At 41.3% G+C, this 25,735-nt stretch overlaps 1 protein-coding gene across 1 annotated transcript in view; it reads left to right on the forward strand.

Moving 5' to 3' along the window:
* The window catches only part of LOC308073451 (uncharacterized protein), a 67,241-nt gene that overhangs the window by 33,246 nt on the left and 8,260 nt on the right, over positions 1–25,735 (forward strand). Inside the window, exons 13-30 of the mRNA XM_080412373.1 lie at positions 103–391; positions 689–727; positions 2,897–2,935; positions 3,451–3,524; positions 3,613–3,662; positions 3,776–3,990; positions 5,024–5,262; positions 6,349–6,465; positions 6,689–6,881; positions 10,396–10,590; positions 11,024–11,091; positions 11,180–11,229; positions 11,343–11,557; positions 12,591–12,829; positions 15,173–15,289; positions 15,513–15,660; positions 19,303–19,446; positions 19,551–19,688. Of these exons, the coding sequence (XP_080268499.1) occupies positions 103–391; positions 689–727; positions 2,897–2,935; positions 3,451–3,524; positions 3,613–3,662; positions 3,776–3,990; positions 5,024–5,262; positions 6,349–6,465; positions 6,689–6,881; positions 10,396–10,590; positions 11,024–11,091; positions 11,180–11,229; positions 11,343–11,557; positions 12,591–12,829; positions 15,173–15,289; positions 15,513–15,660; positions 19,303–19,446; positions 19,551–19,688 (2,569 nt within the window). The remainder of the gene's footprint in view (positions 1–102; positions 392–688; positions 728–2,896; positions 2,936–3,450; positions 3,525–3,612; positions 3,663–3,775; positions 3,991–5,023; positions 5,263–6,348; positions 6,466–6,688; positions 6,882–10,395; positions 10,591–11,023; positions 11,092–11,179; positions 11,230–11,342; positions 11,558–12,590; positions 12,830–15,172; positions 15,290–15,512; positions 15,661–19,302; positions 19,447–19,550; positions 19,689–25,735) is intronic.

Consider the following 25,735-nt stretch of genomic DNA (forward strand, 5'->3'; position numbering starts at 1 on the left):
ACAGTAGATACTCTAGGTTTACTGGCAAATATCAACACAAAATAAGGTGTATTCTTACATTTGATATTGGAAAAAAATCATACCTGCAACTCATTTCTATAGGGCTCGTCTGTGGACATATTGGTCGCCAACAAGGTGACACTTGTCGGGTGGCTCCGCTCAGATCTCCACATTCTACAGCATGCACATTCTGATGGAATTATTGATCGAAGACTGTATGACCAACTGAAGAATACAGCACAGCCAGAAGAAGCTTGTACTAAACTTATTGATACGATGACTATTAGAGGAGAGGGACCATCATCTCAGTTCCTTAAACTTCTCAAAAAAAAAGATATCCTTGACACTTATCCACAACTCAAGGAATGGAATCCTTCTTTTCAGCAGCCAGGTAATTAAGACAAAAGCATGAATCTTTTTGCTGGGTGGGTGTAATGTCTACTTTATAAGACATCCTTCAGGCGCACACAGCCACAATACAATCTGAGACCATTACACAGCATTTGACCAAAAATAATTACACCGATAAGCACAATAAGCAACAAATAACTTAATCAAATAAAATAAACAGCTAAATCAGCTACTATTTGGATGACTGAAATTATTTAATTTAATTAGATAGTTTAATATTTAACTATAATATGAATCATAATAATGCAATAAAGTTTTTCACTTCTGTCATCTACAGGACCACACAAACCAATGAAGAGCTGCCTTTCTGTTGAAGGTACAGACTAATTTTCCCATTGTTCCTTCACAATCCTATAGGGGCCGGGCAAAAGGCGTGGCCAAGCTTAGGCGGAAGTATTTCCGGTGGCCATATTAGGTGAGCTCCATAACAACAGCTCGTATCAACAACATTGACAGTTACTCACGAGTCACGACGTGTCCTGAACTACAGCGAATTTATTGGTAAAGGACAGAAGATGGACCGGGCATGTGCGTGACAGAGAGATACCATACAGAGAGAAGCTGAACTCAGACTCAAAGGCACGCTACCTGGAAAAAAGTCATTACATCTGTGCCCTAGACCAGATGTAATGACAGTGCCCAGTCAGTCACAATCATTCATTTTACCTGAAAAGAACAACGTTTTGTTGCTTAGTTGTGTAACCGAAATAAAATATAGTCATCTTGAGTACTGATTATGTATATATACATTTATAATATTATTATAGCGAAGTATTATTATTGATTTTATATTGTTCATTGATCATTGAGAAAGTGCACAACGGACCTGTTGTGATCAGTGTTGCCATATTTTGCGAGAGAAATAAGCAACTAGGTCTATGAAAACAAGCCCAAAAGAAGTGGCTTAGTGACATCGGCTACTTGAAAATAGCCGATCTACAAGCTCACGTGAGCTTGTACATAGGCTATTAAAAAAAACTCTTGCAATAAAATAAATAATATTTGGAATATTTTTTTAAACATTCTATCATCACAAATGCTCCCTGGCACAAAACATTTTCATGAAAAGATTTGAGAACCACTGGTTTATTACATTTTTTATTTTTTTTAAAGCCTAAATAAGCAAGTACCTAAATAAGCCTAAATAAGCAAGTACACTTTATAAATAAGCCACACAAAACTACTAATTTTACAAGCAACTTTACAGAAAAAGAAGCCCAAAGTCGCTTATAATAAGCCGACATGGCAACGCTGATGCTGTTTGGGAATGTTGTTGAAGGTTATGTTATTTCGTCAGCTGACACCCAAGCCATACTAAATTTATTTGATATCTCCGACGTCTGAACACTTGCTGACAGACAGACAAGAGTCCCTGGCTGTTTACTCAGCCACCGTGACTGTGAGCCACACACGTTAGACAACGTTTCTCAGACTGGACACATAGAGAAACACAATTTAGCTGTTAGCTCAATCTCATTGTATTTAAGATACCATCTCCAAAGCTTTTCTTCCAGGTTGGAAATGTATGCAATTTAACTTTTTGTTGGCATTGCATCCGATAATGCAGCACTGTCCTACCATTGTTAAATTAGAGCAACAGACAAGTTGGAGATAGATAATAATGTACACCGTCTACTTGCTGGACAACAAACACAGGACTACAGACTACACTACACTACTCTACACTTGTGGCAGCTGTCAATCTACTCACTCGAGATGGCGGCGAAAGTGGGCTGATTTAACGGCGTCTCGACCCTGCGACGTCGCTATGCCCGGCCCCTATACTGCCTACAGACATACTGCCCACACACACACACACACACACACACACACACACACACACACACACACACACACACACACACACACACACACACACACACACACACACACACACACACACACACACACACACACACACACACACACACATCTTATATGTTCTTATATTATTGTTTTATTTGCTTAAAGACAAACAGCTGTTCTTTAATGTCTTACTGTACTACGTGCCGTTTACATTTCTGACTAATAAAGTATTCAATCAATAAATCAATCAATTTAGGCAAGCACCTTGCATTTTCACCTAAGGAAAAAAAGAAGGGAAAAAAAGCTTTGGTAGACACAAGGTCCTACACAGTACTGCTTCTAGATGACCAGGTACATTGATGGGGTCCTACTGTATCTGCAGTAATCGGATTGGGTCAAGTTTATCATGCCGTGAAAAAGTACCAGAAGTCTTTTGGTCTGTTTGTTTTATAGGACATCGTTCAGGTGCACACAGCCACAATACAATCTGAGGCCATTACACAGCATTTGACCAAGAATATGACACTGATAAGCACAATAAGCAACAAAGAACTTAATAAAATAAAATCAGCGACTATTATGATGACTGAAATGATTTCATATAATTAGATAGTTTCATATTTAACTATAATATTAATCATAATAATGCAATAAAGTCTTTCACTTCTGTCATCTACAGGACCACACAAACTAATGAAGAGCAGCCTTTCTGTTGAAGGTACAGACACATTTTCCCATTTGTTCCTTCACAATCATATACTGTCTACAATTATGCACACACGCACGTAAACACACATACACATTTTTCTTATATGTTCTTATATTATTGTTTTATTTGCTTAAAGACAAACAGCTGTTCTTTAATGTCTTACTGTACTACGTGCTGTTTACATTTCTGACTAATAAAGTATTCAATCAATAAATCAATCAATTTAGGCAAGCGCCTTGCATCTTCACCTAGGGAAAAAAAGAAGGAAAAAAAAGCTTTGGTAGACATAAGGTCCTACACAGTACTGCTTCTAGATGACCAGGTACATTGAGGGGGTCCTACTGTATCTGCAATATTCGGATTGGGTCAAGTTCATCATGCAGTGAAAGAGTACCAGAAGTATTTTGGTTTGTCCGTTTGTCTGTTAGTCAAACATTTAGTCAGTCAGTCTGTGCTAGTCACACTGTGTAATTATGTATGTTCATTTGAACTGAATCCAAGCAATTAATCAATCCACCATCCAGTTGCCGGCCCGAGCCAGCCAAATGTGTCAATGATGGCATCAGAGAAGTTGCATGAGGTTGATCATTCACACATTGTGAGTAAAACCAGCTCCTCTATAGAAGCAGACAGATTGAACAGCAGGACAGTTAATGATTGTTTACTGACTGCTTTCTCTCTTTCAGACCAGTTTCACACCGACAGTGCACAAAGTACAGACAACCAATGAATACAGGTAACTGTATTTCACCACTGTGATTATAAATTAACTTGATACAACATGTGGCATGATTACACATAATGAAGTCAATAGATGATATCAGAAACAATGGTTGTTTTGTGTCACAGGTTCAAGTTCCCCGGGACAGGGCTGTTCCAGTGCAGTTTGACAGGGTTGGTGTTTGTAACGACAGGGGAAGGAGAAGTCCTCTACAGGGCTGTTCAGTGGGATGAAAGATGTCTCCAGTCTAAAAGAGGGGTTCCTGCAGGGCCTCTGTTTGACATCCAGTGTCCTCAGGACTCTGTCTGCCGGCTACACCTGAAGCACTGTGAGGTCACAATCGGTGAGGCGCTACACTTCTCATTATCAATATTTTTTAGTTTTTTCTTTCATCAATAATTTTTAGTTTTTTCTCTCACCAAAATGTTTTGCTTTTTTTTGTTTTGTTTTTAACACATTCGGTGCGAGAGTTTTATTAAAAAAGTGACGTTGAGTGCCAGAGATCTCACCGTTTGTAGCGCTACGAGTCTGTGCTTTACAGCTGCAGACTCCACGGCGAGCACCCGATTGTAAACAATATATATGTGCACGATGGTGGCTGGTCCTGGCTAACGCCTGGAACAATAACATCTCTCACGCGAGTCACCACGGCGGAGTGATCTCGGATCGAAAATAAGTGGTTTTCCCCAATGTAAAAAGTTAAGGAAAGGAATCTTTTTGCAAGGAGATAGAACGGGAGCAGACGGGAGCCAGTTTTTTTGGCACGGTGATCCATCTGTCCCTTCCTTCTCAGAGTCACCGTGGGTGATTCCAGAGCTGCGCTAGCCCCCACCCCCCCCCCCCCCATTGTGGAGGAAAAAAAAAAGAAAAAAAAAAGATTGACTTCACAGAGATTCCCGGTTTTGGCACTCACCGTCACTTTTTGCAAAACCGGGTTTTGGCACCCAATGTGTTAAGTTCAAAGTGACACCGTGAAACCGACAATAATATTATAACAATAATATGTTGTAATCCAATGTGAGATGTTGTATTTGATGGTTTAGGCATGTTGTTAAAGAGATAATTGTTTGTTAAATCTTTTCTTTTTGGAAGTTTTGTTTACTGTAAAATGGAGTCTATGATTTAAAAAAAAGGAACATTGCTGATATCTCAATTACACCCTGCCTATCCTATAGTGAGGAGGATGTGAAAATCTGACATTTTCAAATACCTTCTGTGAGAATGAAAATGAAATCCATCAGCCTACATAAAGCTCAGTGGGCAAGCCCTCGGCACACAGAACACATTTGCGTTGTGACTGATTTTCACGTCCTCCGCACAACAGAATGATAGGATTCATATCAAATAATCTGCACAATGTTAAACACCTTTCACAGATGATGACCTTTCTGTGGCCCACATCACAGATGAGGGGGTGAACTTCTTAAAACCTCTGAAAGTGACCAAGACTCACGTGGTTGTAAAGGTGTCCCATCTGTCTTTGTATGGGCTGTGGATTCAGTTTTCCAACCTTTTCCGACCAACCTATGGTCAAGTTCTGCTGTTACTTCGACCACCAAGCAACAGACTTGAGATGAAAGTATTTCTGCTGCCAAGCAATGTGCTTATTGAAGAGGTAAAATATGCTTTGTTAAGTAACTAGCATCTCGGAGGCTTTGAATCTATTTAAGTTTATCCTTACTATAATTCTACAAACCTCTATCCTCCAGTCTGATCGGCTTCTTCTCCTCAGTGCGTTCAGCAATTGATCTGAACTTGCACATGGGCAATGATCATTACCATGTGCAGACACTCTGCACGATATTTTTCAACTTTTCCCAAATGTAAGCTGTTTAATAGCGTTTTTATGTAAAAGATTTCGGGTGTGGTAACTGTCGCAGCTACTGTAAGCAGACATCGACCATAGGAACACACACCTTGCCCATACATAACTTAAAGTCTGCAAATACTTTGCCTGGGCACATCCCCAGGTAATGCAGCATTCACTGGGGGTCGAACTGCCTAAAAAAAAAAAATTTGTTCACCTGAATGGTGCTAATAGTTGCTACTACTATTTTGTTTAGGGATGTTCAGCAATACAAATGCTATGCATGTCAACAGTGCATAACACAATGTCTGCAAATACTTTGAGTGTGCATATCCCCGGGTATGGACTAGTTGGATTCAGATTTTGAAAAGACAGACAAGATAGTTTGTAGTTGTGACAACAATTTAAGATAAACTTTAGTATAAGAGCAAAGTCAAAGTACCCTGGTATCAACGCCTGCGTACATAGCCAGTAAAACTTGCCCATGTACCAGACATTATGATTGAATTATGATTGTCTGTCAATCTGGTCAAGGTGTTTGATTTGACTTATTTGATAAATTCATGATACAATTCACCAAGGTGCATTGTACATGACATGCATAGTACAAAGTCTGAAGACGATTCTATTGCGGTCCCAGAATAAATAATTACATCATAGGTAAAGTATCTAACTGATAGCACATGTGTTATTCTATTATAGCTAAATAAAAATCACTGTAGTAATAACATGCAACAACAAAGACAGTCATACAACCAATGTTCAAGAGATAGATAGATAAATAAATAAATAGAACAGTAGATTAAAAAACACCCAGTACCCCTACCAGCCATACAAACAGGATCCAGTGCAGAGTAGACCAACCAGCTCTATTTTGTCTTGGTGTTCTTGTAGGTGATGGCAAAGCCCAACAACGAAGGGGATAAATACATCGACACTTCTGCAGACTGTTCTCTCACCCCAAATGAAGTCTACAGTCTGCACTGTCCTCCACATGACGCACAACCTCAGGTACCAGTGTCACACACTAAAACTACTGTATAAGGGCTATGACTGACTTCAAAAATGTGCAGGCCCTGGGTAGGGAACCCGGGCCTGGTGGAGAACCGCACTTCGAGGCATACACTTTTCTAGTTATATTATTTATGATAACAATATTACATAAAAAACTACTATTGCTAGCTCTACTACAGTAATAGAACAATGCAATAGTAAAACAGTTCTATGTGTTCAGGCTTCGCCTTATCATCGGCACTATGGACCAAATTACCATCCAACATTTGAGGTGTTCATGGATCTCAATACAGAAGTCGTCTCATTGGAGGTACGAGGACCTGAGGAGAAGCACGTGTGGAAGCATAGTTCATTGGCGGTACGAGGACCTGAGGAGAAGCACGTGTGGAAGCATAGCAACCTGAGGACTAAAGGTATACTTATTCATTTAGCTTGAATTATGGGTAACTTTTCATTGCTGTTTATTTATGTATTTGTTTATTTGTCATAAGACAATATACAGTACAACAAATTAGTTGCACTAGATATAGCTATTAGCTCATTTGCATCTGTTGTCCTCGTATAGACGCCATCGCCACACAAACAAAACATTGAAGGACGACTTCACCCATTTTCTCTGGGGGGGGGGCTTTTATGCCTTTATTGATAGGACAGTAGGCCGACAGGAAATGGGGAGAGAGAGATGGGGAGTGACACACAGCAAAGGCCGCTGGGATCGGGACTCTAACCCGCGACGCGCTGTCAGGTTACATTGAGCCTAGGTGCGGACCGCTACGCCAGTGGTCCAGGCCTACATCTCCCATTTTCAACCTATCTTCTTCTTATAATTGGTCCTCACTAATGCTCATTATAATATGGTAAATGTTTTGTCTACTCACTCTGTGTCTCAGAGGAGGGTTGTGGACGGTGCAGAAACCTGCCTGCCAGTGACACCATTGATGGGGAACCCAAGCTAATAGAAACTGCAGGCTTTCTATTCCTGGAAAGTTAGCATGCTACAGTATAATGGAAACCAGTGTTCTCGCATTAATAAAAATCCAAATAAAAAATGTGAAATATTGTTTGAAAAAAAACAGAAAAAACCTGCCTAACAAGGATGCCACTGGTAGGCGGGTTTCTGAACTGTCCATAGCCCTCCTCTGAGACACAGGCAGAGTAGTTTTTTTTTTTTTTTACCATAATTTGTATAATGAGCATTAGGACCAATTATGAAGATATGTTGAAAATGGGTCTCCTTAAAAGTCTCCTTTAAAAACAGGCCCAACAATTCTAATACACAGGAAATCACAAAAAATATGCATTTGCACATACATTTTGTCCAGGGTTGTCCTGAGGATTTAAGTATTGTGTGTCTCCTCCATGTCATCCTCCTCCACAGAGTCGGGGAGTGAAGTAGTGGGGTCCCTTAGCAAAATTATCGATACGAAGCTGATAATAGCGCCAAATTTTGCATGAGGCTTCTTTAGGACCTACTGATGGATTCTAGCCTTGGGTACCAAACTTTATTTTGAATATTTTCCATACATTTAGGCTTATCAATATTCATTAAAAAAAACAGGCCGATTCACCTTTTGGCCTATAACTCTTGAACCGTAGGTCATAGCATCAAAAAAAACGCAACTTTGCATATAGGTCCCGCCTCTTTTCCGATTTCAAGATTTTCCGCCATTTTGCGTTATCTTCAAAACACATATTTTGCTACTGCTCCTAAATATTTTGTCCAAAACTCACACAAATCGGCACACCCTCTGTCTTTGGTCATGTGATCAAGATTTATCAGTCAGAATTTTCATATTCCCTTCTGATTGGCTACGATTGGCTTCTGAAATTTGTGGGAGGGTCTGTTTGGAAAAAAATGGCACAAATCATAAACACAGCGTCCTATTTGTCCTAAATTCATATCATTGAGGGGCCATTAATAAACGTAGAGCCAATGCGATTTCACTTCCACCCATAGGGGGCGCAACAAATTCTACAAATGTCACTGTTTTTGCACCAAATTAAGTACAAATGGTCTTGTGAGTCAAACATTTGCAATTGCAAAGTGGAGAACAGTCCAAATTTAATTTGCCACATTTGCAGGTGGAACAGTCCCCTTTACAAGAGCATTTGATCAGCTCTCTGCATGCTTTGGAGACTTCTGGAATTGTCATCCAAACTGGCACCCATGCCTCAGATTCCTTGGTCCATCCATACTCTTGTGGGGAAGGAATAACTTGTTCTGTTTGTAGGCTGGTCGCCCAGATGCCTGCTTGATACACTGCCCGCTTAACATGCTGAAGTAGTGCATCTTGGGTGGGTGGCAGTTTCTCCATTGACCTATTCCCATGACAGAAGAGTTATTTTCTAGTCTGGTTGATGGAGCTCAAAGGACTGGATTTGTCATGTGTCCACAGTACGCACTAGGATAGTTTTTGCTCCTTGCTCCAGTGCATGCCGTATATGAACCAGAATCCTGGTGTCTACCTCCTCATGATTGCAACAGGTCATAGTACTAATGGAACCAAAAGACGATACAGCTTATCCTGACATAAACAGCTTTGGATGGTGGCCAGTTGAACTTTTCAGTCCTGGAAGTCAAAAAGGCAAACAGCTCCTTCTTATTTGTTGGGTCACGAAGAAAATCCATCCAATTGCCTGGTAGCTTTGTCTGACCTGACACTTTCCTGCGAACACCTTGTCCTCTCTTTTCGCGGGTGGACTCCTGTTATCTGTCTGTCTCTTATATGTCATCATGATTTGTGTGCATGGGGTTCTCATCTTAAACAAGCTCAGTGCTTAATGAGTCTTCCAGTTTAGTAGACCTTGTATTGTGAATTTGTACTTCCATGTACTGCTATTCTCATGTCTTACTAAATAAAGGTACATCAATCAATCCATCAATCAATTCAAACTATCTGGGATATATGTGTCCCATACAACATCCAACCGCTTGGTTTCCTACAGCTGCTTCAGCAGATATAAGGGATGAAAACGTCATCTACATAATCATCAAATGTTTTTTCTTTGAAGCCAATTACAGGCAAACAGTATGGAATATCAAAAGCCTGTTGGACGGTCATTGTCACATGACTCACAAGACCATTTGTACTTAATTTGGTGCAAAAACAGCGACATTTGTAGAATTAGTTGCGCCCCCCTATGGGTGGAAGTGAAATCGCATTGGCTCTGTGTTTATTAGTGGCCCCTCAATGATAAAAATAATTGGGACAGATAGGACGCTGTGTTCATGATTTGTGCAATTTTTTGGCAAACGGACCCTCCCACAAATTACAGAAGCCAATCGTAGCCAATCCGAAGGGAATATGAAAAATCTGACTGATACATCTTGATCACATGACCAAAGACAGAGTGTGTGCCGATTTGTGTGAGTTTTGGACACATTTTTTAGGAGTAGTAGCAAAATATGTGTTTTGAAGATAACGCAAAATGGCGGAAAATCTTGAAATCGGAAAAGGGGCGGGACCTATTTAAGAAGTTGCGTCATGAGCCAAGGAGTACTGGGACATTTTTTATGCTATGACCTACGGTTCAAGAGTTATAGGCCAAAAAGTGAATCTTTTATGGATATTGATATGGCTAATTGTATGGAAAATATTCAAAATAAAGTTTGGTACCCAAGGCTAGAATCCATCAGTAGGTCCTAAAGAAGCCTCATGCAAAATTTGGCGCTATTATCAGCTTCGTATCGATAATGTAAAAAAATAGGGTTAAGGTACTGGACTAAAGGGGGTTCAATCAATGATGTGTCAGAGATCCCAGACACTGGGACCGGTCCGCTTCCCTCCGCCGAGGAGAACTGTACGGTGTCCGCTGCCCAACCGCGTCGTACCACTCGGCTAGACCAAAAACATTTTGGCGACTGGCCAGTAGTGCGGATCCTCGAGGTCTTATATGCAAATAATATATCTGCTCCACCCGGCCTAGGTCATGAAGATCTGTTCCAGTTTCTGCTGGAGAAGGTTTGCTCTGCGGCCGAAGATCCAGAACCACAATCCAGTAAAGGCAAGAAGGGAAAAACCCCGGCTAAAAAGCATGCCGCAGGTGCAGTTGAAAACACCGTCAATGCCCCTCCAAAGAAGAGCAAACCCTCTGCTTCTTCCTCTGCGCCTCCGCAAAAAGGTAAGTTGTTATTTGCTTTTCTTATATTAAAATTTGCTGGGTGGGTGTAATGTCTACTTTATAGGACATCCTTCAGGCGCACACAGCCACAATACAATCTGAGGCCATTACACAGCATTTGACCAAAAATATTTACACCAATAAGCACAATAAGCAACAAAGAACTTAAACAGCTAAATCAGCTACTATAAGGATGACTGAAATTATTTCATGTCTATATCTAGATGACCAGGTACATTGAGGGGGTCCTACTGTATCTGCAATAATCGGATTGGGTCGAGTTCATCATGCAGTGAAAGAGTACCAGAAGTATTTTGGTCTGTCCGTTTGTCTGTTAGTCAAACATTTAGTCAGTCAGTCTGTGCTAGTCACACTGTGTAATTATGCATGTTCATTTGAACTGAATCCAAGCAATAATTAATCCACCATCCAGTTGCCGGCCCGAGCCAGCCAAATGTGTCAATGATGGCATCAGAGGTTGAGGTTGATCATTCACACATTGTGAGTAAAACCAGCTCCTCTATAGAAGCAGACAGATTGAACAGCAGGACCGTTAATGATTGTTTACTGACTGCTTTCTCTCTTTCAGACTAGTTTTACACCGACAGTGCACAAAGTACAGACAACCAATGAATACAGGTAACTGTATTTCTCCACTGTGATTATACATTAACTTGATACAACATGTGGCATGATTACACATAATGAAGTCAATAGATGATATCAGAAACAATGGTTGTTTTGTGTCACAGGTTCAAGTTCCCCGGGACAGGGCTGTTCCAGTGCAGTTTGACAGGGTTGGTGTTTGTAACGACAGGGGAAGGAGAAGTCCTCTACAGGGCTGTTCAGTGGGATGAAAGATGTCTCCAGTCTAAAAGAGGGGTTCCTGCAGGGCCTCTGTTTGACATCCAGTGTCCTCAGGACTCTGTCTGCCGGCTACACCTGAAGCACTGTGAGGTCACAATCGGTGAGGCGCTACACTTCTCATTATCAATATTTTTTAGTTTTTTCTTTCATCAATAATTTTTAGTTTTTTCTCTCACCAAAATGTTTTGCTTTTTTTTGTTTTGTTTTTAACACATTCGGTGCGAGAGTTTTATTAAAAAAGTGACGTTGAGTGCCAGAGATCTCACCGTTTGTAGCGCTACGAGTCTGCGCTTTACAGCTGCAGACTCCACGGCGAGCACCCGATTGTAAACAACATATATGTGCACGATGGTGGCTGGTCCTGGCTAACGCCTGGAACAATAACATCTCTCACGCGAGTCACCACGGCGGAGTGATCTCGGATCGAAAATGAGTGGTTTTCCCCAATGTAAAAAGTTAAGGAAAGGAATCTTTTTGCAAGGAGATAGAATGGGAGCAGACGGGAGCCAGTTTTTTTGGCACGGTGATCCATCTGTCCCTTCCTTCTCAGAGTCACCGTGGGTGATTCCAGAGCTGCGCTAGCCCCCACCCCCCCCCCCCCCATTGTGGAGGAAAAAAAAAAGAAAAAAAAAAGATTGACTTCACAGAGATTCCCGGTTTTGGCACTCACCGTCACTTTTTGCAAAACCGGGTTTTGGCACCCAATGTGTTAAGTTCAAAGTGACACCGTGAAACCGACAATAATATTATAACAATAATATGTTGTAATCCAATGTGAGATGTTGTATTTGATGGTTTAGGCATGTTGTTAAAGAGATAATTGTTTGTTAAATCTTTTCTTTTTGGAAGTTTTGTTTACTGTAAAATGGAGTCTATGATTTAAAAAAAAGGAACATTGCTGATATCTCAATTACACCCTGCCTATCCTATAGTGAGGAGGATGTGAAAATCTGACATTTTCAAATACCTTCTGTGAGAATGAAAATGAAATCCATCAGCCTACATAAAGCTCAGTGGGCAAGCCCTCGGCACACAGAACACATTTGCGTTGTGACTGATTTTCACGTCCTCCGCACAACAGAATGATAGGATTCATATCAAATAATCTGCACAATGTTAAACACCTTTCACAGATGATGACCTTTCTGTGGCCCACATCACAGATGAGGGGGTGAACTTCTTAAAACCTCTGAAAGTGACCAAGACTCACGTGGTTGTAAAGGTGTCCCATCTGTCTTTGTATGGGCTGTGGATTAAGTTTTCCAACCTTTTCCGACCAACCTATGGTCAAGTTCTGCTGTTACTTCGACCACCAAGCAACAGACTTGAGATGAAAGTATTTCTGCTGCCAAGCAATGTGCTTATTGAAGAGGTAAAATATGCTCTGTTAAGTAACTAGCATCTCGGAGGCTTTGAATCTATTTAAGTTTATCCTTACTATAATTCTACAAATCTCTATCCTCCAGTCTGATCGGCTTCTTCTCCTCAGTGCGTTCAGCAATTGATCTGAACTTGCACATGGGCAATGATCATTACCATGTGCAGACACTCCGCACGATATTTTTCACCTTTTCCCAAATTATGTAAAATAATTCGGGCTAACGCGTGGACCTGAGCTGTGTGTGTGTGTGTGTGTGATAACTGTCGCAGCTAATCAGACATCGACCAACAGAAACACAGACCTTGCCCATACATAACTGAAAGTCTGCAAATACTTTGCCTGGGCACATCCCCGGGTAATGCAGCATTCACTGGGGGTCGACCTGCCTAAAAAAAATTACATTTTGTTCACCTGAATGGTACTAGTAGTTGCTACTACTACTTTGTTTAGGGATGTTCAGCAATACAAATGCTATGCATGTACACAGTGCATAACCCAATGTCTGCAAATACTTTGAGTGTGCATACCCCCGGGTATGGACTAGTTGTACTAATTCATTAAATGGATTCAGATTTTGAAAAGACAGACAGGATAGTCTGTAGTTGTGACAACAATTTATGATAAACTTTAGTATAAGGACAGAAGAGCAAAGTCAAAGTACCCTGGTAACAATGCCTGCGTACAACATAGCCAGTAAAACCTGCCCACGTACCAGACATTATTGTCTCCGCCAGGCCGAAAGGCATGGCGAGAGAGTATGTTTTACCCCCTGTCCGTCCTTCCGTCCGTCCGTCCGTGTATCCGTGTGTGTGTCCTGTCCGTGTGTAACCAGCTAATCTCCGGCACCGTTGGCCTAGCCTGGTAAACCCTCCCTCCGGAAATCTCATTTCCATTTGATTCCAGGAGTGAAATAAAATACAAATGAGATTTCTGGAGGGAGGGTTTACCAGGCTACCGTTGGCCCGGTCGCTGCGAAACTGTGCACACACACTCCCTGGATGCCAATTCAGAACCTCTGCCTCAAATTTTTCACATGGGCCTGTTATAGGGCCACCTGGAGGCCGATTTGTGCGAAACCCATTTTTTTATATTACTCCTACAGATTTTATTCAAACGTCATGCAAATCGGTACACAGTATCTCTATAGTCATGTGATCAACACGGATCTGTCCGATTTCCCATATTCCATCCTCATTGGCTAAGGTTGCCTTCCAAAATTTGCAGGATTGGTCCGTTTTGAACAAAATGCCTCAAATCATGAACGCAGCTTGTGATTTCCGTGAAATTTCACAAACACATTCCCACTAGGCCGAGGAAGAAATGCCACCTGACATTTTTCACATCAGCCTCATGGTGGCGCTATAAAAGGCTGATTTGTGTTTTTAACTATAACTGCACCGATCTGCGTGAAACTTTGCACGCACACTCCCTAGAGGCCAAGGAAAAACATCCGCCCTGCATTTTTCACATTTGACTTTTATAGCGCCACCAAGAGGCCGACTTATGTAAAACACAAATTTCACACAAATCGGTACACATGATCTCTATAGTCATGTGATCAAGATGGAACTGTTTGATTTTTCATATTTCATCCTGATTGGCTAACAATGACATTAAAGTTTTCAGAAGTGGCCCGTTTTGAACAAAATGCCACAAATCATGATTGAGGTGACACTTTACAAGCACATTCGCACTAAGTTGAAGAACAAATGCCACCCTTTAACATTGCCCTATTATAGCGCCACCAGGAGGCCGATTTTTTCAAAACTTTTCTTTGTTGTATTACTCCTACAAATATTGTCCAATCATCATGCAAATCGGTACCCATTATCTCTATAGTCAAGTGATCAAGATGGTTCTGTCCGATTTTTCATATTCCATCCTGAATGGCAAATTCCGAATATTGTTGGCCCACAAAAACTTACCTGACCTGGCGGAGACCTGTGCTCCTCGGAGCACTTTTTCTAGTAATTGAATTATGATTGTCTGTCAATCTGGTCAAGATTTGATTTATTTGATAAATTCATAATACAATTCACCAAGGTGCATAGTACAAAGTCAGAAGACTTAATTCCATTGCGGTCCCAGAATAAATAATTGCAGCATAGGTAAATTATCTAACTGATAGCACGTGTCATTCTATTATAGCTAAATAAAAATCACTGTAGTAATAACATTCAACAACAAAGACAGTCATAAAACCAATGTTCAAGAGATAGATAGATAAATAAATAAATAGAACATTAGAGTAAAAAACACCCAGTACCAGCCATACAAACAGGATCCAGTGCAGAGTAGACCAACCAGCTCTATTTTGTCTTGGTGTTCTTGTAGGTGATGGCAAAGCCCAACAACAAAGAGGATAAATACATCGACACTTCTGCAGACTGTTCTCTCACCCCAAATGAAGTCTACAGTCTTCACTGTCCTCCACATGACGCACAACCTAAGGTACCAGTGTCACACACTAAAACTACTGTATAATGGCTATGACTGACTTCCAAAATTTGCAGGCCCTGGGTAGGGAACCTGGGCCTGGTGGAGAACCGCACTCCGAGGCATGCACTTTTCTAGTTAATTTTATTTATGATAATAATACATAAAAAACTACTATTGCTAGCACTACTACAGTAATAGAACAATGCAATAGTAAAACAGTTCTATGTGTCTTCAGGCTTCGCAGCCTTATTATCGGCACTATGGACCAAATTACCATCCAACATTTGAGGTGTTCATGGATCTCAATACAGAAGTCGTCTCATTGGAGGTACGAGGACCTGAGGAGAAGCACGTGTGGAAGCATAGCAAACTGAGGGCTAAAGGTATACTTATTCATTTAGCTTGAATTATGGGTAACTTTTCATTGCTGTTTATTTATGTATTTGTTTATTTGTCATAAGACAATATACAACAAATTAGTTGCACCAGATATAGCTATTAGCTCATTTGCATCTGTTGTCCTCGTATAGACGCCATCGCCACACAAAGAAAACATCTAAACACAGCTGGTTGGATGTCTAATACACACAAAATAATAAAACCATTAAAGGACGCCTTCACCCATTTTTCTTTTGGGGGGGGGGGGCTTTTATGCCTTTATTGATAGGACAGTATACTGACAGGAAATGGGAGAGAGAGATGGGGAGTGACACACAGCAAAGGCCGCTGGGATCGGGACTCGAACCCGCAACGCGCTGTCAGGTTACATTGAGCCTAGGTGCGGACCGCTACGCCAGCGGTCCGGGCCTACATCACCCATTTTCAACCTAGCTTCTTCATATAATTGGTCCTCACTAATGCTCATTATAATATGGTACATTTTTTGTCTACTCACTCTGTGTCTCAGAGGAGGGTTGTGGACAGTTCAGAAACCCGCCTACCAGTGACATCATTGATGGGGAACCCAAGCTAATAGAAACTGCAGGCTTTCTATTCCAGGAAAGTTAGCATGCTATAATGGAAACCAGTGTTCTCGCATTAATAAAAATCAGAATAAAAAATGAAAAAACCTGCCTAACAAGGATGTCACTGGTAGGCGGGTTTCTGAACTGTCCACAGCCCTCCTCTGAGACACAGGCCGAGTAGTTTTAATTTTTTTTTTACCATTATTTTTATAATGAGCATTAGGACCAATTATGAAGATATGTTGAAAATGGGTCTCCTTAAAAGTCTCCTGTAAAAACAGGCCCAACAATTCTAATACACAGGAAATCACAAAAAATATGCATTTGCACATACATTTTGTCCAGGGTTGTCCTGAGGATTTAAGTATTGTGTGTCTCCTTCCTTAGTCCTCACCATGTCAGAGACGGGGAGTGAAGGGGGTTCAATCAATGATATGTCGGAGATCCCAGACACTCCCTCCGACGAGGAGAACTGTACGGTGTCCGCTGCCCAACCACGCCGTACCACTCAGCAAGACCAAAAACATTTTGCCGACTGGCCAGTAATGCGGATCCTCGAGGTCTTATATGCAAATAATATATCTGCTCCACCCGGCCTCGGACGCCGGTATCGCTGCTACTTCCGCATCTACCTCCAACGTCATGACGACGTCAGCAGCTGACCGCACATTCCTGCCCCGTAAGAGCCTGGGGACTGCAGTCCCCACGCCGTCTTCCGGAGCATCGTTTCTATCTCCAGCTGGGGCCATTCCTGACGCACTCAAGAACCAGATAATCGCATGTAATGCAGCGCTGATTTTGGCAATAATCATGCTTGTTGTCGAGGGAATCAGACCCTGGGTCAGTAATCACCCAGACTCCCCACCGGAACCCCTTCGAGATGTGCTATAGTCTCTCCGGTTACCGGAATTTTAACCTTACTCCTACTTATCGCTTTATCTAGAATGGATAAACTCTGTCTCTTGAGTTCAACCTAGAGGATCTATACTTTGTAGATTACAAGTGGCTTCCGACAATGACTAGACTCAGACTTGGACTAAACATTGCTCAGAACTCAGGCACAAATCTAGAATTAGATTTAAAAACACTCAGTGATCGGAGACCAATACTATTGCATAGGCGTCTTTCACCAGCAGCTACGGGACCCAACTGCTGTTGTATCTGCGTGTGCTTCAACATCAACTGTACAGACCTAATTTCACTCTTGGCTCTGTGTTATCACCAAGCGGCTGGTGCCAAGTGATCTCTCGTGAGCGGCGCTCTGTATCCTGCTTGTATAGGAAATAAATGAGAGCCACTCGTTGAGAAATGGACTTAGCGCCAACCACCTTACTCAGTAATAAACATCAGATATGATATCTCCACTGGGGAAATATCGTGAGAATGAAACCTAAGGCCGTGGACAGGGCCTGTCCCAACCTGTGTCAGTTAGAGAGGAACTCTCAAACACAGGCTGGCTCCTATCTTAAAGTAGTAATTTGTGTTACCAATCTTACCACAGAAATACAGGAAAAGGACAAAAACCCAGGATATCTTTCTCAGCTAATGAGGCAGTGGGGAGGCAGTCATCGCACAAAGTGAAGTTCAATAAAAAGTATTTATTAAGAAGTGAGTTACAAATATAGAGTAGTAAAGTATTGAAGAGAGAAAAGGCCACGAGGTGGCTATTAGCTGTATATGACAACAGATGTCTAGATGCAAAAGTCCAGGAAGAGATGTGCCCAACCCTGGGCGACTGGGGGTTAAATACATCAACCCCTGTGGCAGCACACTGTCATTACATAGCACCCTCCGCCCCTCCCTTCCTGCCCAACTCTCACCCTCGAGGCACGTAGATACTTCCTGTCACGTCTCACTGGTTCCCAACAGACAGTGTGTGACCTTGGCTCGTCTGCCCTGTTATCAGTTTACAGGCAGCTGGTGAGAAATTCTGTGGAGGAAGTTTTCTAAGCAAACACATTTTAAAGCTATGGCTAAATACTAGCTAAGCATTTGTTTTACATGTGGCAATGATCTCTAATAGTAGGGACCTTGCTGGCCTCTTGGATCGGGTTGATATTGGGCAGGGGGCGCCCCATAGAATCCTGTGTTAGGATGAGGGCTGGGGTAGGGTCCTTGGTGAGGTCCCCTCGGTGCATATGGGTGGGGGTACGTCGGTGGACCCCCCCCTGTTGTAGGGACAGCGTTGTATGGTTGATTCCAATTGTTCCATTGCTCGCCGCCTGCGGGCCACCCATTGGCTGGTGCCCTCGCAGCACGGTTCTGCTTCAGTTTCTCTCTCTTCTTCTTACCGGCCGACACGGCTGGTGCTTGGGGCGGCGGCCTCACAGGAGCTCGGGGTCTAGGGGTCACATTGGTGGCTTGGGCCTCGCTCTCAACACTTGTGTTATTTTTAAGATAAATAAGCCTATGCATTGCTTGCTTTAACAGGGCAGGACGTAAATCTGATCACGATCCTTATTTGCGCAGCAGACTCTTCAGAGAAAAGGATTGTGGATTGTGGCGGCTTTTCAGTTATCTTAAAAGATAGCGACCCTAGGTTATCTAAAACTCTTACTCTAGCTGAGTTTAACGTAGCTTTTGGCGTGTATAGAGATACTATTTGTGAGGTTTACCCCGACCGCAGAACAGAATTAATTTAGCCACCGATCCAACTTATGTCCAAAGTCTGCGTTCCTGCCCAGCGCTTCTCATCCTCAAGCTTCGACGTTTGGCCCAACCAAAAGACAGGTGCCTTATGTTCCAGGCAACAATACGTCAATAAGATTTTAAAGCTGCAATCCAAAATCCTTTTATTGAGACTTTTAGATTACGTGGTTGAGCAGGACCACTTAATAACTTGCAAATCCAACATGTGCTGTCCATTACAGTATATCTCAACATTAAACAGTTCGGCCCCTGAACGGGGGACCTGGATTCGAATCCTGAGTAGGACATGAAAGTTATGGATTGCAGCTTTTAGAAGCAGTGAGCCTTACAGGGGCCAGCTGGGCTAATCTGACCTTCCTTAAGTTATTGTTGTTATAATATATATATATGATTGCTGATCTTTTGTCCTAGGGCCTGTTGTAGGGTCACAGAGCCAAACGGTCCATGCTGATGGTGGGAGTTTTGCTTCTGCTCGCGAACTTACGGACATCAAAGGAAAAAACCTGAATATGTCAGTAAAAGTAAATAGCAGCCCAGGAGACACTTCTCAGAGTGGTGAGTATTATTATGAGACAACACAATACAGGAGGATGGTACAAAACGTATGCACAAAGATCAGAAAAGTGATTGTCTCATCGTATTTTCTTTCTGTTTCCTAGAGAGGCCTGCTGGACCACTAGCAGATGTCAATTCATCCAATAGCAGTTTTGCAAGTACAGATAAAATAAGAGGTGCTGATCTTAGTGGTGACATCAACCTCTCAGTGGTGGTGAATACCCAACAACAACTCCCAGCAGGTAAACTACAGTTCTAATCACCTTTTCTGTATAACTACACCAGTCACTCAGCATGTAAATATTGATGTACTGAATGCGTACTATCTGCATGCATACTGTGCTGAATGTAAAGTGTTCATTTAATACACCCTTGCAGTAGCCTGGCAGGGATATATAAGCCTGACCAGCTGTAACTATTTTGTTGATTAACCCAGTAAATGGCAGACAAGCCAGAGAGAACTCATGTGTCTGTGTGAGTTCATGACATGGTGTCAGAAGAAAGTTTAAAACAGTGTTAAAAATAGCAGAGTGACATACCCATTGTCAAGTGCAGTTTAACATGGCAAAGTTCCCTCCACCGGACAGTTTTAAGTTCGACAAACCGTCTGAATGGCCTGAATGGAGACAACGCTTCATGAGGTACAGATCGGCGACTAAACTCGCAGCAGAGGACGGCGAAGTGCAAGTCAGCACACTGATTTATGCGATGGGAAAAGAGGCTGAAAATATATTCAACTCATTCACGTTTGCCGCAGGAGAGAAGGATGACGACTATGATACAGTGATTGGAAAGTTTGATGAGCACTTCATCCCATTAAGGAATGTTATATTCGAACGTGCCTGCTTCCACCAAAGAATCCAGCATGATGGTGAGTCAGAGCATTGTGACTTTGGAGACAAAAAGGAAGAATGCATTCGTGACAGAATAGTCATTGGATTAAGAGACAAGGCATTGTCACAGAGATTACAGCTAAAAGCTAACTTGACACTACCTGGTGCAATTGAAATGGCACGTAACCACGAGCTAATTAAGACCCAAAATGCAGAAGATAGCCCTGTTAAACATGTGGAGGAGGTGAAATCCACTCGCACTAATTACAGGGAAAATCCCAGACAGAGGGGGTTTAAAGGGAAACCACCACAAAATGCAACCTATGTTAAAAAGTGTGGAAGATGCAATAGGGAGCATGGCCAGGGGGAGGCATGCCCAGCCAGAAATGCAGAATGCAGAAAATGCAAGAAAATAGGCCATTTTGCTGTAAAATGCCACACTAAAATAGTGCATGAAGTGACAACTGCTGCAGGGACTGAGTCTGTGTTCTTGGGCAGTATTGAAAGTGACATGGATACTGTTCCCCCATGGAGAGTCAACCTGGACATTGAAGGGAAAAATGTTAACTTCAAGATAGACACCGGGGCTGACAAAACTATCATGTCAGAGACCTGTTATGACATGCTGGACCCAAAGCCACAACTGCGGGAATCAAGCATAATTCTGAACAGTCCAGGGGGTATGCTACAGTGCCTTGGGAAGATAAAAACATGTGCAAGCCTTAAAGGAAAGCAGTATCAGATCCACATCTTTGTAGTTAGAGGGACAATGATTGACAATCTCCTCGGGCGTGGCGCAGCCATCAAAATGGGCCTGATTAAGAGGATAGAAGAAGTCAACCAGGATGTCTTCGGCTCAATTGGACTCTTGACTGGGGACCCAGTCAAGATTATGCTGAAAGACACAGCAGAGCCATACAGTGTCCATGTGGCACAGAGAATTCCCATTCCGTTGCTCCCAAAAGTGAAAAAAGAGCTGGAGCGAATGGAAGAATTAGGAGTGATACAGGAGATCACAGAGCCTACACTGTGGTGTGCACCAATGGTGCCAGTAGTGAAGAAGAATGGAAATCTCTGCATCTGCGTTGATTTGAAGCGCCTAAATGAAGCTGTAGTACGAGAGAAATTTGTACTGCCGACACTGGATGACATCATCCCAAAGCTAGTAGGAGCTAAGGTGTTCTCCAGTCTTGATGCCGCCAGTGGTTTCTGGCAGATACCACTGGATGAAGAGAACATGAAACTAACAACCTTTGTAACGCCCTTCAAGAGGTACTGTTTCAGAAGGTTGCCATTCGGTATAACAAGTGCACCCGAAATATTTCAGCGAAAAATGCTGAATTTTTTTTGCATGCGGAAGTTTTTTTGCGGTTCTGGGCGGATTGGGTTCGTTTTTTCCGCGGTTCTGGGCGGATTGGGTTCGTTTTTTTTTTCAGTTTTTGGTTTCTTTATTTTGGTTTTAGGGTTAGGATTAGGAGTTAGGTTAGGGTTATGTTATTTAATTCATATTTTTGCCTGATTTTACCAATTTATTATCACAAAAAACAATTTCTGCCTAATAAAATATTCAAACAAAATGGGTTTATACTAATGTATTCACCTGCATAACCCAATATTATGCGGTTGTTACAAATTTGTTGCTTTTAAATGTGCAAATGATTTTTTTTTTCAATCATAAAAAATAAATAAATAACATTTTATTTTTTTAAGCAGCTAGAGAAGTGAGGGAGCGCCGCTCCCCCGCGTCCCCCCTCCACTACACCCCTGCACCGCCAGCCGCAGCAACGTCACCCAAGATGACGACCCGCTATGGACGCACCATAGTGAAACCGAACAGATAGACTGTGAAAATTCTATGACAAGTTGAACTGTTTGCAATTTGATTTGATTGAGAAAACATGCATACGTTTAGTGATATTTTGGTTTGATTAATGTGAACAAGAAAATAATGCTTGTTTGTTACTGTTTAACATTTAACAGCCTATTGTGTAAATTAAGGTTAACCTATGTTTCATGTTTTGAGTAAAGCAACTTTATTTAGAGAAAAAGAAAGTTACTCCAAAAGGAGGGAGATGTGCTGTATGTAATTAGTGTTCATTTAATACACCCTTGCAGTAGCCTGGCAGGGATATATAAGGCTGACCAGCTGCAACTATTTTGTTGATTAACCCAGTAAATGGCAGACAAGCCAAAGAGAACTCATGTGTCTGTGTGAGTTCATGACACATACTATCTGCATTACATTAAAAAGGCTAAAAGGACAACACAAAAAAGTTCTGGGGACTCTGGGGACAATACAGATAGTATTGCATGCATACTATCTGCATTACATTAAAAAGGCTAAAAGGATAACACAAAAAAGTTCTGGGGACTTCTGGGGACGTGTACAGTACAAGCTAGGGATGAGCAATCTAGTTTAATATTCAAATATAATATTAATCATGATCATGATCAGAGAAGGAAGCATGAAGTTGAAGGTACAGACTAATTACTAATTATATACACAGTATTTGTGTAGGAACAAAGTACAAGCTAGGGCTGAGCAATATGACTTTAAATCAATATCACGATTATTTTGTTTGCCTCGATTATATGATTAATGAACCACTATTTAAAAAAAAATGATAAAGTAAAAAAGAATTGACGCCACTATTGTACAACAAAATATAATACAGGGTTAAATGGTAAATCAGACTAAACGATTTAGTCAAAAACGTTCTAGTCGATTCGTTGCTAAATAAGAAATAAAAACAAATATATTTAAAAAAAAAACTGCTTCTCAATTATTCAACTAACCTACTCGAGCAAGATTAAGTCTGTTATTGGTTCTAAATATCGGTTTCAATATATTTTCAGTTAATTGTCCAGCCCTAGTACAAGCTCATCATTACACGTATACTTCACTCATAATCACAACTCCTCCTTCCAATAAGTAAAGAGTAAATTCCTTCTTTGCTTGTCAGTGCCTCTTCCAGAGAAGACCATGGCATCCACTCAGGTAGATACTCTAGGTTTACTGGCAAATAGCAACACAAAATAATAATAAGGAGTATTGTTACATTTTCTAAATATTGTAAAGAAATTATACCTGCTACTCATAGGGCTCGCCTGTGACCATATTGGTCGCCAACAAGGTGAAACTTGTCGAGTGGCTCAGCTCAGATCTCCACATTCTACAGCATGCACATTCTGATGGAATTATTGATGGAAGAGTTTATAAACAACTGAGGAATACAGCACAGCCAGAGGAAGCTTGTACTAAACTCATTGATACAATGACTGAAGGAGGAGAGGAACCTTCATCTCAGTTCCTTAAACTTCTCAAAAAACAAGAGATCCTCAACACTTATCCACAACTCAAGAAATGGAATCCTTCTTTTCAGCAGTCAGGTAATTAAGACAAAAGCATGAATATTTTTGCTGGGTGGGTGTAATGTCTACTTTATAAGACATCCTTCAGGCGCACACAGCCACAATACAATCTGAGGCCATTACACAGCATTTGACCAAAAATATGACACCGATAAGCACAATAAGCAACAAAGAATTTAATATAAAATAAATAAAAAATAAATAAAATAAAATACTATTTGGATGACTGAAATTATTTCATTTAATTAGATAGTTTAATATTTAACTATAATATGAATCATAATCATGCAATAAAGTCTTTCCCTTCTCTCGTCTACAGGACCACACGAACCAATGAAGAGCAGCCTTTCTGTTGGTAGGTCCAGACTAATTTCCCCATTTGTCCCTTCACAATCCTATACTGCCTACAGAAATACTGCCTACAATTACAAACAAAAACACACACACACACACACACACACACACACACACACACACACACACACACACACACACACACACACACACACACACACACACACACACACACACACACACACACACACACACACACACACACACACACACACACACACACACCTTATATTCTTATTGTTTTATTTGCTTCAAGACAAACAGCTGTTCTTTAATTAAGAAGAATCGGTGGGATTTAGTCAGCAAAGTCAAGAACGTCCTGGCCATCGTTGATGATCTGCAAAGTGAAGGGCTGCATGACGAAATGGACCGTCCACGCTAACAACACACTCCAAGGAGGCATGAGAAGAATCCTTGACAGTGCAACCAGCAGTGCAGCAGTTGAGGCCCTCTTCACTGCCCTTCTCAAGCATGAAAATGGTGTCATGATGGACTTACTTGGAAAAAAAGCACCCCAGTAATTCAGGGAAATGTCACACATCTTTTACATCGGATAGAAAAGATTCCAGGCATGTCACACACACACAGATATAGATCACAGAGTGCATTACATTTGTATAATCCAGATTGATTCTGATTGGGCATAGCATTCTGCTGTCCGTTTTGTCCTGATAACAGACCACTGCTCTACAAAGACTGCTGCTTTTGCCTCTGCTTACGTTGCTATGGAAGCAGAGCTTGTAAAATAATCACAAACGACTGATTTTGTTTTTAAGTAGCCATGGAATAACTGCGATGGTGTACAATGAGCCAGTCGTTATTGTAACATAAAACTTGACAGGGTGATACAGGCCTGATGTGATGTGAAGTGGAGCCGTCCTCACATTTGTTTATGTACCACTGTACCATACTCCCACTGTGACAGCATGTCTGTCACCCTCCTGCCTATTGTCCAATGGTGTACTGTAATGCTGTACAATTTTGAGGTACTTTACTGGAGTATTTCCAATTTTCTGTACTTTTACTTCTACTCCACTACATCTCAGAAGCAAATATTATACTTTTACTCCACTACAATTATTTGAAAACTTTAGTTAGTTACTTTGTGGATCATGATGCAGGCTGAAAACCCACCTCTTCAGGAAACGCAACCCTTCCTCTTCGCCTTGCCTACTTGTTGTTAACTAGTTGTACAAACTCTTGTTTTATTGTTTTATTGTTTTACTGGATCTTGTTTATTCGATACACTTATTTGTTTTAGCTCTTGCTCATTTGATTTTCCTATTTTGTCTCATCTGTTTAAGAAAGCAGGTAGCTGATATATTGCACTTTTACTGTAGCACTAGGTATACTCTTAGTTGCTTGTTTTAGAAGAGAATGCACTTAATACTTCTGGTGATTAGTAGTTTCGTTCCCTAACTATGTTGAATGCACTTATTGTAAGTCGCTTTGGATAAAATGCTAAATGACTGTAATGTAATGTAATGTAATGATGACTATTATTACAAATACAACACATACATTAACCACTTCAGTATATACTTAAGCTATTTGAAAATAGACGATCTACAAGCTCACAGATCAGCTATTTTCAAATGATTTTTATACATGTGAAATGGGACATTCTGCAGGGACTATTTCTACATTGTGGTATTAATACTAAAGCCCGGGTCTAGGAAAACAAGCCCAAAAGCAGCGAGCCTTTCACCCTTTAAACATATTACATTGGC

Source organism: Gymnoscopelus braueri (genome assembly GCF_963280865.1).
Source record: "Gymnoscopelus braueri genome assembly, chromosome: 18".
NCBI lineage: Eukaryota > Metazoa > Chordata > Actinopteri > Myctophiformes > Myctophidae > Gymnoscopelus > Gymnoscopelus braueri.